This window comes from Cherax quadricarinatus, chromosome 84 (assembly GCF_038502225.1).
Source record: "Cherax quadricarinatus isolate ZL_2023a chromosome 84, ASM3850222v1, whole genome shotgun sequence".
Lineage (NCBI taxonomy): Eukaryota > Metazoa > Arthropoda > Malacostraca > Decapoda > Parastacidae > Cherax > Cherax quadricarinatus.
In genome coordinates, this window is record NC_091375.1 from 15,911,355 (window position 1) to 15,927,913 (window position 16,559).

The window sequence follows — 16,559 nt, forward strand, 5'->3', positions numbered from 1 at the left end:
ACCAGATTATTTTTTCATAATTGCAGGGCAGGGGGTCAAAGAATGTAAGCACTGTGAATTCAGAGGCCTGACTACTGTATTATAGTATTGAAATAAGGTACTGCTGGTTATTAAACATGCATTTTTGTATAATAGTATTTGTTAATCTTGCTGTAACGACAGCAAACAAACGAGAGACCCCTAGTCTCACCCTGACTGCATTATTGGAAGACTATGCTATAGATTGGGTTGGGTCTTTTGTGAACTAACTTCTGGTGGGGTGCAATGAGGTTAAGTAAGGGTTCCTCAACTTATTTCTATATATTAGACTGCATGTACAGTGGACCCCCGCCTTACGATCAGCTTCCAATGCAACCAATTATGTAAGTGCATTTTTTGGGGGGGGGGGGGTCTGAAATGGACTAATCTAATTCACAGTATTCCTTATGGGAACAAATTCATTCGGTAACAGCATCTGAACACATTTCTGGAATGAAATTATATTGTAAGGCGGGGGTCCACTGTATTTTTTTTTGTATATGTATACACAGAAATTTTATTTTGGTTCCTGTTTTAGAGACAAATATTCTTCACTAGAAGTGAGCAGGTTATGTGCAGCCTTAAATGACCCTTGTATAGTCAATTGTCTTTGAAACCAATACTACATTATGGGCGAAAAAGACTCGAATGCAGTGTAGTTCTTTATTTGTATAACCTATCATCCAAGATTGGGCTTAATCAAGTATATAGCAGATATAAAAGACAGTGGCTTATATAAGTCTACAAGGAGCAAAATCACATGCTTAGGTGTAAAGCAACTTGAGCAGATATAGAGTACTGCAGGATGCCTTCCTGTTTACAGTGTTTTAATACAATGTATACACCCATTAGTACATAACATACCATTGTTATGCTTGATGGTGTTGATTAGTGTAATGGCCGATGATTGTTGGCTTTAGCTTTCTCCATTGAAATTAGTCTCGTATGATGCTAAAATTATCTCGTTTTATATTTTTAAGTGTGTATTCTGAATGAGCAAAAAAAATAGTACGCCGAGTATGAATTTTGAAAATCCACCGAAAATGGTGAACTATAGTTCAGGGATTTTTTGGGGGCGAAAAAACTCTCAAAATGGAAAACAGTCATGATGACACAGTTTGTTGGATCAATTTCTGTCCACAAACATGAAAAAATCCTATGTACACAGCTTTCATAGATGGTTGGGGGGGGGGGTTATAAGATAAATGTGCTGTACAGTAAAAGGTGCCTCGGACAGGGAAGAAACAGACAAGAGAAAATAGCCTTGTATCATGCTAAAAATGTTTTCTCATGATTGTTGGTCATTTTTCATAATTTTTAGGTACGTGTAAACCAAGCAAGAGTCGGTGGGCCTCCTGTCAACATTTCACACATAAGTATGTGACTTTAAAAGCCTTTGTTTCTCATATCTGTTATGTATTTGATAAAGATGTAAATGCATTGCATTGGGTTTTAACTCTCGACACCTTTTCATTTGCACTGGGTTACTGGATACTCATGGGAAAGCATGAAAAGTGTCAAGGTCACACATCTTCAATTCTAAATATGGCACTTATATACCAATTAAATTTTTATTGATCTGTTAGGTCATGAGCAGTCCCAGTGAATAGCAGTACATGCTGTTTATCAACAGTAAATGGGATATGAATGTCAGCCAAAATATTGGTAAATTACGAAAGAGGTGGGGCTTGAACCAAGACGTGCAAGTCCTAAAACGCACTTCCCTGCGTGTTGTGGTACTTGCTTGCCATGGGTTAGAGTCCCACCTGTTCAGTGATTTGTTTGCAATCATGATATTATAATTTTGTGAGTACAATGGTACCTCAAGTTATAATCTTAATTCATTCCAGAAGGTTGTTAGTGCACCATTACCGAATGAATTTGTTCCCATAAGGAATAGTATAAATTAGATTAGTCTGTTTGACCCCAAAAATATACCTGAATAATTATTTGAGTTGGGAGCTATTCAAAACTCAAGGTACCATTGTATTATATTCATTGGGAGGAGACGGGGGCTATACAATATCTGGAGGAATGGGAAACTATTAAGTTAAATGGAAGTTGACAAAATAGATATTCATTGTGTTGACAAAAATGAGTCATTTTACTATATTTATTCACTTGTCAGCTGTATAGCCCTTGTGGCTTAGCGCTTCTTTTCACTTGTCAAATGAAAATTTATTTACAGATGAGCCAGATAGAATTGACTAGGCATACTAGTTATATAATGGCAAGAGAGTTACTGTTTGGATTTTTTTTTTTTGTCATAGTAAAGTCTCTTATACAGCTACTCTATATAATATGATTGAAGACCTATTCAATTTTGGATGAACTTTTCTTTTGTATTTATAAAAAATTGCACTATATAGGGGAGTTTTACAAGAGATGACTTTTAAGTTTCTCAGTACCTCTGTAATGTATTTTATACTTGAAGGTATAAAAATTATTTATTTTCATATAGTCGGACTTGAGTCCTGGAAATGGGAAGTACAGTGCCTGCACTTTAAAGGAGGGGGTTTGGGATATTGGCAGTTTGGAGGGATATGTTGTGTATCTTTATACGTATATGCTTCTAAACTGTTGTATTCTGAGCACCTCTGAAAAAACGGTGATAATGTGTGAGTGTGGTGAAAGTGTTGAATGATGAAAGTATTTTCTTTTTGGGGATATTCTTTCTTTTTTGGGTCACCCTGCCTCGGTGGGAGACGGCCAACTTGTTGAAAAAATAAAAATATATAATTGTTTACCATCTGTATAGCAAAAACTGTGCAGTAATTGTCTCATAAATAATAAAGTGAATTATTGTAAGATTTATTTTACTGTCAATCTAACCTGTTTAATGGACCTTGAAACTTTAAAAAATAATATTCTGTTGTACAGACTTTAACCTGAAACAGTATTCTTTATTTATCAAGAGATTATATAATAAAAATTAAACATCTCATGTAGGCAAGAGGTAGCAAAGTGCCTGAAATAATATAATAGTTAAAAGTGGACTAGTTCTCAATTGGCCATTATATTAAAAGGTTGACCCATGTGTGTTTAGCACTTTTCTTTTTATTAATAGTCCCCATCCCTTTATCTGGAATTGGAAAAGTTTTAAAAATTGAAATTTTCTTTGGAGGTGCCACTTCCTGGGTTTGATAAACACGCATGTGCAAGTCCCACCCTTCTCATTTGAGTAAATAGAATTATCAAAGCTCATTTCTTGAGTAGTATTAAAAACGGTTTAGCAAATATTCTGTTAAAAGAATGAACCTGCCTCAGTAACTATATTAGGCAGACTGTTCCACTCAAAATAAGAAAGGAGGAACACTGCAGCTGGCCCATACTTAGCAGGTCCTTCACAAATCCAACCTACTAACAGAATAAATGTACCCAAACAATTGATGGCCTTGAACAAGGTGAATTGCATTATGGGAATTTAATCAGAATTTTTGTGATTATAATAATAAAGTGCTAAGCCACAAGGTACTCAGAGAGAAACCTGTTAATAAGACAGTCTTGAGATTATTATTATAATCAAAAAGAAGTGCTAAGCCACAAGGACATTCTTGAGAATTATGTTTTGGTCTACAATTTCATTTATCAATATATTACTCTATTTGTAGTCCTTAATTATTCTACTTAGAGTGAGTATTCATATGTTTTCGCTGCACTGTTAATATTTGATTATGGGGTGCTGTCCTAGATACCTTCATTCTGAAATTCCAAACAATGCTGGCCCACAGGGATGGGGGACTGTAATTTAAAATATATAAATGCTTGTTTTTTTTTAAATGAAATTATATTACCGTTTATAAAGACTATTTAAAATCTTTATGCTACTCAATATAATTTTCACGATATACCAATATGTATCATTAAAAGTATTTGGCACTCGTAGGCCTCTTCAGCTGGTTGCTCACTCTCAGCCCATCTAGATATAAGCTGGATGCCTATTATCAACCTGTCTGGCCATAAGAGGGAAGCTTGTCCAGTCAGAACTTGAACTCATTCTGTCTAGCCATGAGTTTACACCAAACTTTGATAAAAATTAAAAATATTTTTATTATAAATATAACTTTGAAAATGTATTTAAATAATAATGGTTACAAAACAATGGAATGATAAGTAAAATATTTGACAATTCTTAATGGAGCTCCTCTGTATAAAGTTTCTCTTAATGCAGTTTACAGAAAATTAAAAACACACTATATACTCTCATTATTTAAAATGAAAAGACACAGCAAAAAGCATGACATTTAAAAAACTGTAGACCTGAAATGTGTCAAAATATATAAGGCATGTTTTATGGTAAAGGAAAATTTTTAAAAAATAAACTTACCAGTACAACTGGTTCATTACATTAATGTGACCATATACTTATGTTCTTGCTTACCTATAAAACAGACTGTCTAAAAGAAAATATTACCTCTTTGCCAATATCCTCCTATTCAAGGTGATTTAAAGAAAATATTCATCTCTCTGGAGGTACAAGTCAATGTTGATCCCATTAAACAATCTCCCCTCTGATGAATATTTTTCTTGTACTACAGATCTAGAGGTATGATTATACCTGCAACAATGTTACACATATGGCACAGACATTAGAAATAGGTTTACATACCTGAAATGTTTTCTAAAACAATTCTTATATTATAATTCAATCTAATTTCTATAAACATTATCAGATTGACTAGAAATATGTCATAGGTAGGCAAGCTACACTATATACTTTGTTGACCTGCTTTGGTATTTATATATTAAAGAGCACATACACTATTAAAACAAAAGCACTGAATTCCCACATTTTAATAATTACTTTCCTAGCAACATTGACACTTCTGTGCAGCCTCTCAACATTTATCTAAACCTGGAAATAGAGTACAATAATATACTCTATGCCCAATATATCATATTTCTTAACACCAACCAACACTAAAAGGCCTATTCAGATTGCTTAAACATTTTTCACTACAATGCTTACAATCGATTAAGTTTGAGGCCTTGAGCTTAGGCAATGCAGCAGGTGACTTAGCCATAAGATCCTCCAGAAATGTTTTCTAAATCTTCACTAAATAGCACATTCTCCATATTTGTCACTTATGTAAAATCTATCTATTACCTATTGGCACTGTCATGGTCATATATGGCAGCTATCATACGAAACATCAGCAAGGACAAAACCTTGTCTAAAGGGTCCATACATCCTCGTTGAAGCCATTTTGGAATTGTAGTTCTAGCATGACTGAACCCAAGCTTCTGGAGAATATAGTCCACACCATATGGCTCTAAATTCTTGGTAGCCCAAGACAAAAGCCTGCAAAAGTATTGATAATTAGAAAAGTCAAAAATGATTGTGAAAAAACTGTTTAAGATGAAGTTCCATGCTAACAGAAGTGAGCTTTTACAAGAAAGATTCAGCTGCTGCACGGTTACTTCTTTTTATGAAAACCTGTGCCTTGATACAAGTGAAGGGCTCTTGATCCAAAGAACTGGAATTGCCCTCCATTTAACTGGATTGAATCTGATTACCTACCACTCCCGCAGATGCTGTATGACCCTTATGGGTTTAGCACTTCCCAATAAATATGGAAACCAGTTATGAAAGGCATTAAGACACCTTACAGGCTTAAAAATTACAACATTAGTAAGATTATGCATGGAGGCCGTTAATACACATGAGGTCAAGAAGCTTCGTTATACTAGTGGCTACGATTATGTTGCCACAGCTGTTTACACTGTTCTCTATAAGCACTTATAAATAGACTAAATTTTTTTCAATTTGTTTAAATTACAATTAATTTTTTTTTAACATGCTGGCAGGGTGACCCAAAAAAGAAACACTTACACAATCACTTCTCTGCAGAGGTGCCCAGATACGACAAGACTGTCGTATCTGGGCACCTCTGCAGAGAAGTGAAAGTGTTTCTTTTTTGGATGTTACCCCCAAACCCTTCCTTAAAGTGCACGACTTGTACTTCCCACCTCCAGGACTCTAGTCCAGCTAACCGGTTTCCCTGAATCCTTTCACAAAATATCACACTCCAACAACACGTCAGGTCCCAAAAACCATTAGTCTCCACTCCTATCTAACAGGCTCACACATGCCTGCTGTATGTCCAAGTTCCTTGCACACAAAACTTGTTTTACCCCCCTCCCTCCATCCTTTCCTCCACTGCAGATTTATTTATATTTTTGCTCCATCCTCTCTGAATTACCAAACCACCTCAACAACCCCTACTCAGCCCTCTGAATAATACTATTAGCAACTCTCAAAAAGTGTAGCACCCTGGGATCTAAGAGAAAGTAAACAACAGTACCTTGCCAAATCACCTTAAGAACTAATATTAAACATTACTCCTGGAATCAAAACTTAAATGACCTAGGCAACATTTAAAACAGTAATACACTAAAATCTACAAGTTACACTGGATATGCCTATTTAAATTATACTGCACAGAACAATAATTTGCTTTACACTGAACAAATTGACATAAGGCTAGATTTGTGTGGATATGGTACAGATGTCTCTGGCAGGTGAGAGTATGTATAGATGCAAGTAGCAGTAAATAAAAATTTAAGTCTACAGAAAAATGTATATATCTACATGTTTTACTGTACAATACATGAATGTGAATGTCGACCCAGCCTATACAGATGACAAATTACTGTAAACTGAATGTTCTACTGGCAAGAGCAACTTACTATAATACAGGATATGATGTGTCAAAAACTGGAAAGCTGAGGTTTATGGAGAATGAGCACAACTGCTGAGACTGACAACTTTCAGAAAACCATCAAAATGGGAGAAGGGAGACTGCCTTATAACATTTTACCCTGACTGGAGTTTTCTTAAATGAAGATTTTTTCTCTAAAGTCTGTGACTGGGTGAAATATCAATATTTAACAAAATAACTACACATTGTGGAAAACTGGGTGGTGGTATATTATTAAGGAACAGATACAAAACTGAAAAAACTTTAAGCCACGATGACATCGCATTACAAACGCTAAGCCAGTTACTAACCTTACAGTCGGTTCCAAATGCCAGGTGGGGCAAGTGAATTCTCGATAATCTTGTTGAAGCAACTGTGTTGGTTCATTGACCCGGACCACCTTGGGTTTCTTATCTCCACTTTCTTTATTATTCTCATTATCAGCACCAGCCTGAAATATTCATTAATCATTCCAACTTTTGTTCCTTAGTTTGGGATAACCGAACAGAACTGAGTGTCTCTCATGCTTGTAATCAGTGGTTCAACACAGGGATATCAAGTTCAATGTTGAGGCTTTGTAAATATAAGTTTAAGTGTAGTCACGTGATGGTAGCAGACAACATATTTGATAATTATTTTTAGCTTTTTGGTTGGAGTAGAGTTCCAAACATAGAATATATAGGAATCAAACTCCTGAAGATACAAGACAAAATAGTGTATATACACAGAGTAAAATTTTCAAGTAATGACCATGTGTGAAGAGCATAAATATGAAAATATACTTGATACACTCACCCCTTTTGTTTTCCTGGCCTGAATAATGCAGCAAAACAGATATAATTAATTTATAAATTATTACTCAAATTTAAAAGCCAATTTAGAATTTATAAAATTAACATAAATTCCTGTACTATTATTCAAAAATTGACAAACCCTGATTTTAAACACTTAATCCTATATATCGGTAGGTAACAAAACATAGTGCATCAGAATATTGCATATGTTATACAACTAGCTTAAACAACATGATATATGAGGTTGGATTGTATTAAGATTATCAAAGAAGGTATCTCAAGTTTTTTTTTTCAACATGTCAGTCATCTCCCACTGAGGAAGAGTGACCCAAAGAGAAAAATACTTTCATGATCATTCAATACTTTTACCTCACTCATACATAATCACTGACTTTGCAGAGGCATTCAGATACGATAGTTTAAAAGTCAACCTCCAAACCCCTCCTTTAAAGCGCAGGCATTGTACTTCATATTTCCAGGATTCAAGTCCGGCTAACCAGTTTCCTTGAATCCCTTCACAAAATATTACCCTGCTCACACTCCAACAGCTCGTCTGGTTCCACAAACTATTTGTCTCTATTCACTCCTATCTAACACACTTGCTGGAAGTCCAAGCCCCTCACCCACAAAACCTCCTTTACCCCCTCCCTCCAACCTCATATATATATAGTAATTGCTTATTAATACCATCTATAAGAATTCTGGAATTTACCATCTTCTCCTTTGTGTCCTTCACATAGGAAGCAATCAGATCATGAAGGAAGAAGAAATTCTCAGCATCAACTGCAACAAATATGTGATCCTGGAATTCTGTCACAAGTGAACACTCCACTTTTGGCTTGTCATCTGTTGATCATAAAATGCCATTAATAATTCTTTTCTTAATCTGTAATGAAACTGAAATTACAAATTCACTGAAAGCAGAAGCTACAATTTAAGAGCAACTTATTCTCACAATCTTAGTTTACTATCTGCTACTAGTATGTAACTACCTGTTTATAATTACCTCTTGATATTTGAGCTTGCAGGGGATGAACTCTGGCTCTTGGTCCTACCTCTTAACTTTCAAATGAATCATGTGAGCCTTATTTTTGAATGTCTCAAAAATTTCAGGGTTGCAAAATATTTCATGCAAAGCAAATTTTAAGAAGCCAAAGATGTGAACAAGGTGCAAGGAAGCCACGTGCAGTGTGTAATACTGATTATGTTTCTCTTTGCTACTTCATATAACTAGTAACCACATGAAATTTATCTACCCATGAAGTCTGGTGTATTTGCTGTCTGTAGATGTTTGGTGTTCAGATGAATCTGCATAGAAGGTAAGGCAAAGATAGTTTCTGAAGAGTGGTTGTGGTCCTGCAAGCGTGTTGATGTCCGCTTGCCATCTGATGATGGTAAGCTGTCACTGCGATCCAAGGATGGAAATCGGTCCACATCTGCCAACAGATCAGAGTTTAGATGTGGCTGAGAAATACAGAGTACAAAAATGGCAGTGGTATACAAAATCATCAGATATTTCTACTTTATAATAAAAAATTATAAGGTATGACTAAGGGGAGGTATTACAGTTTCCCATCCTATTACAGATGCTCCTCGCTTTATGATGGTTCGACTTATGACATTCTGACTTCATGATGGTGCAACAGTGATACACATTCAGTATTGTACATTTATTGATAAGATACCCTTTTTTTCAATAAACTGGCCATATCCCATCAAGGCAGGGCGACCCAAAAAAGAAAAGTTTCTCTTTTTAAATTTAGAAATGGAATAGACTTGTATTCATTTATTAACTTTTCATTACTGGTATCTGGTTAGTCACAATAACTATTTGTTTATCTACTTATTCAATACCACTAATTATTTATTTACTTGTTAGAGCATTCATATTCAACTTACGATGGGTTCACTGGAATGCAACCCCATTGTAAGTCAAGGAGCACCTACTATACAGTATACTTTATCTCACAATACATAAAAAATTATAAAATAATCTTAGAAAGTAAATGCTCTCTTCCTCTTCCTGTATTTCATACACTGCTAAGCTCTCGTACATGTACCACATTTTTCACAAAACACAACTGTGTTAAATGTGTATGTGTATATTCTTGAATATGTTAAAAACTTATATACTTTTAAACTCCTTAAAGTAATGCTACCTCTTGGCAGCATTACTCACCTGATAGTAATAGAATGACTCCAACCTCATGTATAGGTAAGTTTTCATTGTTCCCACTATCATACTATTTAAGAGGAACCTGGATCAATTTCATCGCAGTGTTAGATCAACCAGATTGTGATGGTTATGCAGACCTGCTAGGTACTAGCAACAACAGCTTGACTGATAATGAAGTCAACAAGGAATTTTGACTTCAGGCAAGAGTAGGAGGGTAGAAAATCCCTCAAAATCAAGTCACTTTTGACAGACAACAAAGTGAAGCCATTTATTTAATAACATAACTCAGATAAACATAAAAGAAGGAACACACAAGACTTACTATCAAGTTCAGAGGTACAAAAGGCATAGTGAAACCATTCTTGTATTGTGCGGAACTGTGGAGGAAAGACCATGTTCCTGGTGATCCTGCAGACAGTGGCCATAGAGACATGTTGTGCATGAGTCTGCTCCATCACTCCCAAGCTGAAGGTCAGGTTCTGCACAATGTGTGTGTCACGTGGAGCTATACAGGGAGCAAAACAAAACTATTAATGTCAACACTAATGCTCTGCAAACTTTTTACCAACACACTATAGGTAGTATTTCTAAATGTACATTTCTACAGTACCAAACAGCAAGCCCTCAATATAACAAGGCTTTTGAAATAAAGGATAAAATCTACTACCTGGAGGTTGTTCCAGGGGTCAGCGCCTCACAGCCCAGGTCTCCTGATGAATCAGAGCCTGGTCAACCAAGCTGTTACTGCTGGATGCATGCAATCCAATGTATTAACCACAATCCAGCTCATCAGGTACTGACTTAAGGTATCTGTCCAGTTCCCTCTTGAAGAAAGCCAAGAGTCTATTGGTTATTTCCCTAATGTATGACGGGAGCTGCTGAACAGTCTTGGGCCCCAGATATTGTGTTTTCTTAGTGTACTCATGGCAACCCTGCTTTTCACTGGGGAAAATGTTGCACTGTCTGCCTAGTCTTTTGCTTAAGTAGGGAGTGATTTTTGTGTGAAGATTTAGGACCAGTCCCTCTAGGAGATTTTCTAAGTGTAGATTATGAGGCATCTTTCTAGCCTGCATTCCAGGGAGTACCGTAGACCCCTATACTCCACTGATCTGGTATCCACAGTTGACTGTGGCCCAAAAATACCCCTTAATTTTGCATAAAAATGGTAGAAAAGCTGGCAGTTCTTCAAAGCCTAAGGGAAACTGTGAAGAGCTTTCCATCAGTGAAAAAGTGTGAATAATTTAGCAGTTAAACTTCATAATAAGTATGTATAAGACTTATATATTGGGTATGCTACTATCAACAGTTTCGGTATCCATGGCAGGTCCTTAGAATGTATCCCCCATGGATACGGGGGTCCTACTGTACTCTATATTGTGTGTAAGATACTATAATGGGTATACAGTAGAGTACGTATGTGCTTTTTCTGCTATTTTTTATACTGTTCTGATTTAACAGACACTCAAGAGAATAACCCCCTATTAGTCCATTATACTGAGGGTTTACTGTACACTTATTCTTGCATAGGGGTTATTTCATCCAGTGTGTAACGCAGACTTTACTGTATTTGCACTTTGTTTTATAAAAATCGTTTGTGTCTGAACTTGTATACAATACCCTATTTTTTTTTTTTCAACAAACCAATCGTATCACACCGAGGCAGGGTGACAAAAAAAAAATGAAAGTTTCTCTTTAAAATTTAGTAATTTATACCGGAGAAGGAGTTACTAGCCCCTTGCTCCCAGTATTTTAGTAGCCCCTAATGACATGTAATAATGTTGGTAGAATTACCGACAATATGTAAAGTAAAAGGACACAGGTGTAACTAATGTGACATTTTATTGTGGCAACGTTTCGCTCTCCAGGAGCTTTGTCAAGCTGATACAAACAATATATGGACACAGAGGGTATATAAAGGCTCAGAGTGAGGTGCAATACTAGTGAGGTACCATTTCGATGTTCACTAGTGGTAGTAGTAGTAGTGACAATATGGTAGAGCAATTAATTCGTACATGAGAAAAGGATATAAAAGCTATTACTTGGGTAACATAAAAATAGGTTGAACAAATATAGACTGGAAGGGAAGGCCTTTTTCAGTGTTCACTCTCTGTAATGTGCTTTGTGTAGTATAACAGGAGAGACTATGTGATGGCAGGGTTTACTGTTTTCAGGAGGATTCTCGCTAAGACTTCAGAGATGGTGAAGCTGCTGTTGTTTTGTTTAATTGTATTCGAAACAGCGATCAGTGCTGATTCGAGGCACTTGCGTCTGCGGAAATTAGTTTCTTTGATCACTAATTGGGCGTCCCTGAATTTCATGAGATGATTGGTGGAATTTCGGTGTTGTACACAGGCGTTGTTCAAGTTATCGTTCCTACATGCGTAAATGTGTTCATTGAGGAGGGTGTTGAGGTTTCTTGCTGTTTCACCTACATAAATCTTGTCACAGGGTATAGTGTAAACCCCTGCATTGACTAGTTCGTGGTGCTTTGATTTTGTCCTGGTTACATCCTTTATTAAAGTGCTAGAAGCGATGGCGACTCTGGTGTTAGCTTGTGAAAGTACTTTAGAAACGTTCAGTGCAACCTGGCTGTTGGGAAGAATTATAACTTTGTTGGGAGTGGTGTTGGTGTGTGGAGAATTAATGATCTGAAGAGCTCTTTTCTTGCAGTCTTTGATGAAAAAGGAAGGAAAATGTAACTCTCCGAAGTCTTAGCGAGAATCCTCCTGAAAACAGTAAACCCTGCCATCACATAGTCTCTCCTGTTTTACTACACAAAACACATTACAGAGAGTGAACACTGAAAAAGGCCTTCTCTACCCAGTCTATATTTGTCCAACCTATTTTTGTTACCCAAGTAATAGCTTTTATATCCTTTTACTCATGTATGAATTAATTGCTAGACTACCATATTGTCACTACTACCACCACTAGTGAACATCGAAATGGTACCTCACTAGTATTGCACCTCACTTTGAGCCTTTATATACCCTCTGTGTCCATGTATTGTTTGTATTGGCTTGACAAAGCTCCTGGAGAGCGAAACGTTGCCACAATAAAATGTCACATTAGTTGCACTTGTGTCCTTTTACTTCCCTTATGACATGCATGGCTTACAGAGGAAGAATTTTGTTCCACTTCCCTATGGAGATAAGAGGAAATAAAGAAGAACGAGAACTATTAAGAAAATAGAAGAAAACCTAAAGGGGTGTATGTATGCATGGGTAGCGTGATCTAAATGCAAGTACAAGTAGCAAGATATACCTGTTATCCAATGTGTTTGTATGATACAAAAACCAGCAATCCTATCATCATGTTAAACAATTATAGGTTTCTGTTTCACACTCACTTGGCAGGATGGTAGTACTTCCCTGGGTGGTTGCTGTCTACCAACCTATTACCTAGGTATTTCCTATTTAGCAGCTCATTATATTTGGTAATATCTGCATAGATATGGAAGTCAGTGACGCCCTAGAGTACAACTTACGGTCTCCTGGCACTTCTTGTACTTCTGAGGTGAAGTTAATGTATGGTTCCTGAAGACTGAACAGTGCCCAGGATTTACTTCTGAAATTCACACCATGGAAACATGCCAGAGATATGGTTTTGCCATGAAGCTCCAGTGAACCACCCAAGACAGTTCCTGAGTCTGGCAGGGGCAGTGGCAGAGTGGTGAGCCGCAGCCCAGACACACGGTACAGTACACCCTGCCAGTGACGGTGGTGACGAGCATCCTGGCCTGATGCAACACCCAAGACTGCAATAACAGTAATTATTGAAAAATATAAATCAGCACATTGTAGGATAAATAATTAAACCTGTAATCCCTCTCAATTAAACTTATTAAAGCCATATAACATGAACAATTAGAATATTCAATTCTCTTGTATTCATTGTAAACTCCTAAATTTACACTTTATTGTTATTGCTGTACTAAAGCTCTGTATAAACAGGGGCTTTCAGCAGGTACACCCAAATGTCATTCTCCTTTGTATCATGCTGAAATAAATTATTATTAATATTACTGTTATTAAAGTACCCATAACTCACAGCTACCAACTAATAAAATTAAGAACACACAGTCAAAGTCATTTATGTGTAAAGTTAAAATAAACTTTCTCTTTTGCCACCCTTAAATGCCATCTGCCTTCTGACTAACATATGTTGATGCTGTTGCAGGGTGACCCAAAAAGAAAATACTTTCATCATCATTCAGCACTTTCACCACACTCACACATAATCACTGTTTTTGCAGAGGTGCTCAGAATACAACAGTTTAGAATCATATACGTAAAATGATACACAACATATCCCTCCAAACAGCCAATATCCCAAACGTTTCCTTTAAGGTGTAGGTATTGTACTTCCCATTTCCAGGACTCAAGCCCGGCTATATAAAAATAACAGGGCAAGCTGAACACGGCTTCCTCAACTCACACCACAATTCCATTAACATATATTAAATAATAATAAAAATATTTTTCAGCATGATACAATGTTTGTACAGAGATGAGTGACATTTAGGTGTGCATGCAGAAAGCCCACTGTTATGCAGAGTATTTTAGGCAACCTTAAGGAAATATCAAAATGATCTTACCACTAGCCAGTTTGCGGTTTCCATCTTTGGGTCTTTGTTTGACAGAAGATTTATGCCTGGTGGGCTGGAGGGAAGAGAAGACCCTCTTACTCGATTTGAATTGCTGCGAGAAGAACTCATCAAGCTTGTGATGCATCTTAAGAAGGTCAGCAGTAGTGGACTTGCTGATGATGAGTTGCAGTTGGTCCCACTCTAGGTCTCCCAGGATGAATATAGTAGCACCTCTGTTGGCACCAAGTAGCCCTCTTTATAGTTTTATTTTTTAATCAATACATTCATGGAAATGGGAGGATGGGGGTAAAGAAATAAATCCATAAGGATCAGATGGAGACAGGGGCATGGGAGTCATTCTAAGGAATAGGAGGGTAGTTCCAATTCTCTGGATCGAGAGCACTTCACTAGCACCAGAGCCCCTTTGCTGAACGGTTTATCCCTTAATGAAGACTTGTGAAAAGGCAGTTAAAGAATGACAGTGTTTGTGTTTCCTTCTCTACATCCTCCAACTTCAGTGGTAAACAGCTACTGGGTAATACGTTAAAAAAATACCAAAGGATGCTTACACATAGGAAAATCAGTCTCTCCTCCTTAAAGCTTAGTTCTTATCCTCATCTAGGATTCTACTTTTAATATAGTGCTAAATAAATAGTAAGCAAATGGCTAACACTGTATGTTAACATTTTAAGAATAATTATGTCATTAAAGGTTTCGTCACCAATCACCAATTTTAAATTTGCTGGCATCCTCACTTAGCTTCCACTTCTCACAATGATAAAAGATAACAACACCTTCCAACATACAGATTATACTTTATGATGTATAACTGCTTATTCATTTCTTGCTCCATATTTTCCAACATAAATGCAGTTGCACTTTTGCATCAGTGACTGAGCTTCCTCAGTGTCTTGTCAAAGCTGGTTTCTCTTTAACTCTTGCTGAAAGTCTCTGATGATAATTCCTAATTGTCTACACCCAATAATACAAAAATGGCTGCATGTAACATACCTGCGTGTAGTATCTTCATCACTGTCGGCACACTGCTTAAGTTTCCACTCGTCTCGCAATGTAACACCGAAGGATGACACCCTGCCCATTAGAACACTTGTTCCCATGTAGTCTAGGCGTGACTGTGATGCAAATAATTTCACTCCAATAGTGTGGTCTGGCTCAGTGCCTGGGTCTTCATGAATTTTTACTGAAGAATAAGAACAGCGCTTTCAATTATCTGCAAAGTCTTTTTCTATGTAAATTAAGGAGACAATAAGCAGTCAGACAGTGCACAAATTGTTTTACATTAGAGAATATAGCACTACTAATATCCTGATGTTAAGAGGAACCTGGATGATCATCAAGTGAAAAGTTGCAGCACTCTCCAAGGAACAATAGGTTTTGGTTCAATCCATGAGTGTTAATCCTAATGTCAAGTGCTTTTGGAGAGTGCACCTCTTCCTCCCATTTTGTTTCGTCAATTCTCTTCCTCAGGTCAACAAAAAATTGAGAAGACAACAGGGCCTCACAGTTTGCTGCTAAGGGTAGATAGTTTCTCTTCTACCTGTTTCAGCATTATAGCAAAATTGTTTAAAATATTACCAACAGCATCACTCACTGCACCAACCACTCCTACATAAATACTATTCACCAGTGTTCCCTGAGAGTCAGAGCTCCTTTCCACAGGAAGAATAACATCTGCTCCAAACATGACCAGCTAAAACTTGAACTATGATGCCTGAACATAAAATTATGATCATCTTCATGTAAATCTGCACAGGCAATGTGAAACTATTCACTACAAAAGGTACATTAAAGTACCTTACAATTCTTTCAACTCCAACCTCACAAGACACCCATCTTTATCTTCTACAGCCATGGTTAACAAGACCTTCACCTCAATCACCACCCATGCTTCACACCCATAAAAGAGATAACAATAAATAACCACTTCCCCTTTCACGCACCTCTGTGCGCTTGCTCTCCCTCTGTGGGCATCTAGCTCTCTTGCAGTGCTCCCCTTCCTTTGTATTTGACTGGCTCGTCTTCCTTATTTCCCACTTCTACTACTACATCTTCTACTACTACAACTACTGATGAAATTAAGACACATGTGCGGCGTCTGGTTGTCTTTGTTGTGGACGTTTCGCCATCCAGTGGCTGGCTGGATGGCGAAATGTCTACGATGGGGATGACCGGGTGTTGTGCATGTGTCTTAATTTCATCTTGTCGGTATTATATACAATTCTTGTACTACTACTACCACCACCTCTTCCTGCCTATATATA

The 16,559-nt window shown here is 36.9% G+C and overlaps 1 protein-coding gene across 16 annotated transcripts in view; it reads right to left on the reverse strand.

Annotated features, from left to right (window-relative positions):
* Positions 1-667: 667 nt before the first annotated feature.
* Positions 668-16,559, reverse strand: part of tweek (transmembrane protein KIAA1109 homolog tweek) — a 120,554-nt gene continuing 104,662 nt past the window's right edge. For 15 of the 16 annotated variants that reach the window (XM_070103214.1, XM_070103213.1, XM_070103217.1 and 12 more), the window contains exons 75-83: positions 15,289-15,478; positions 14,287-14,510; positions 13,177-13,446; positions 10,012-10,194; positions 8,770-8,949; positions 8,226-8,359; positions 7,515-7,532; positions 7,031-7,170; positions 668-5,320 (exon numbers count right to left, since the gene is read on the reverse strand). In XM_070103214.1, the coding sequence (XP_069959315.1) occupies positions 5,122-5,320; positions 7,031-7,170; positions 7,515-7,532; positions 8,226-8,359; positions 8,770-8,949; positions 10,012-10,194; positions 13,177-13,446; positions 14,287-14,510; positions 15,289-15,478 (1,538 nt within the window). In that variant the 3' untranslated portion in view covers positions 668-5,121. The remainder of the gene's footprint in view (positions 5,321-7,030; positions 7,171-7,514; positions 7,533-8,225; positions 8,360-8,769; positions 8,950-10,011; positions 10,195-13,176; positions 13,447-14,286; positions 14,511-15,288; positions 15,479-16,559) is intronic. The other variant, XM_070103210.1, reaches the window with a different exon arrangement.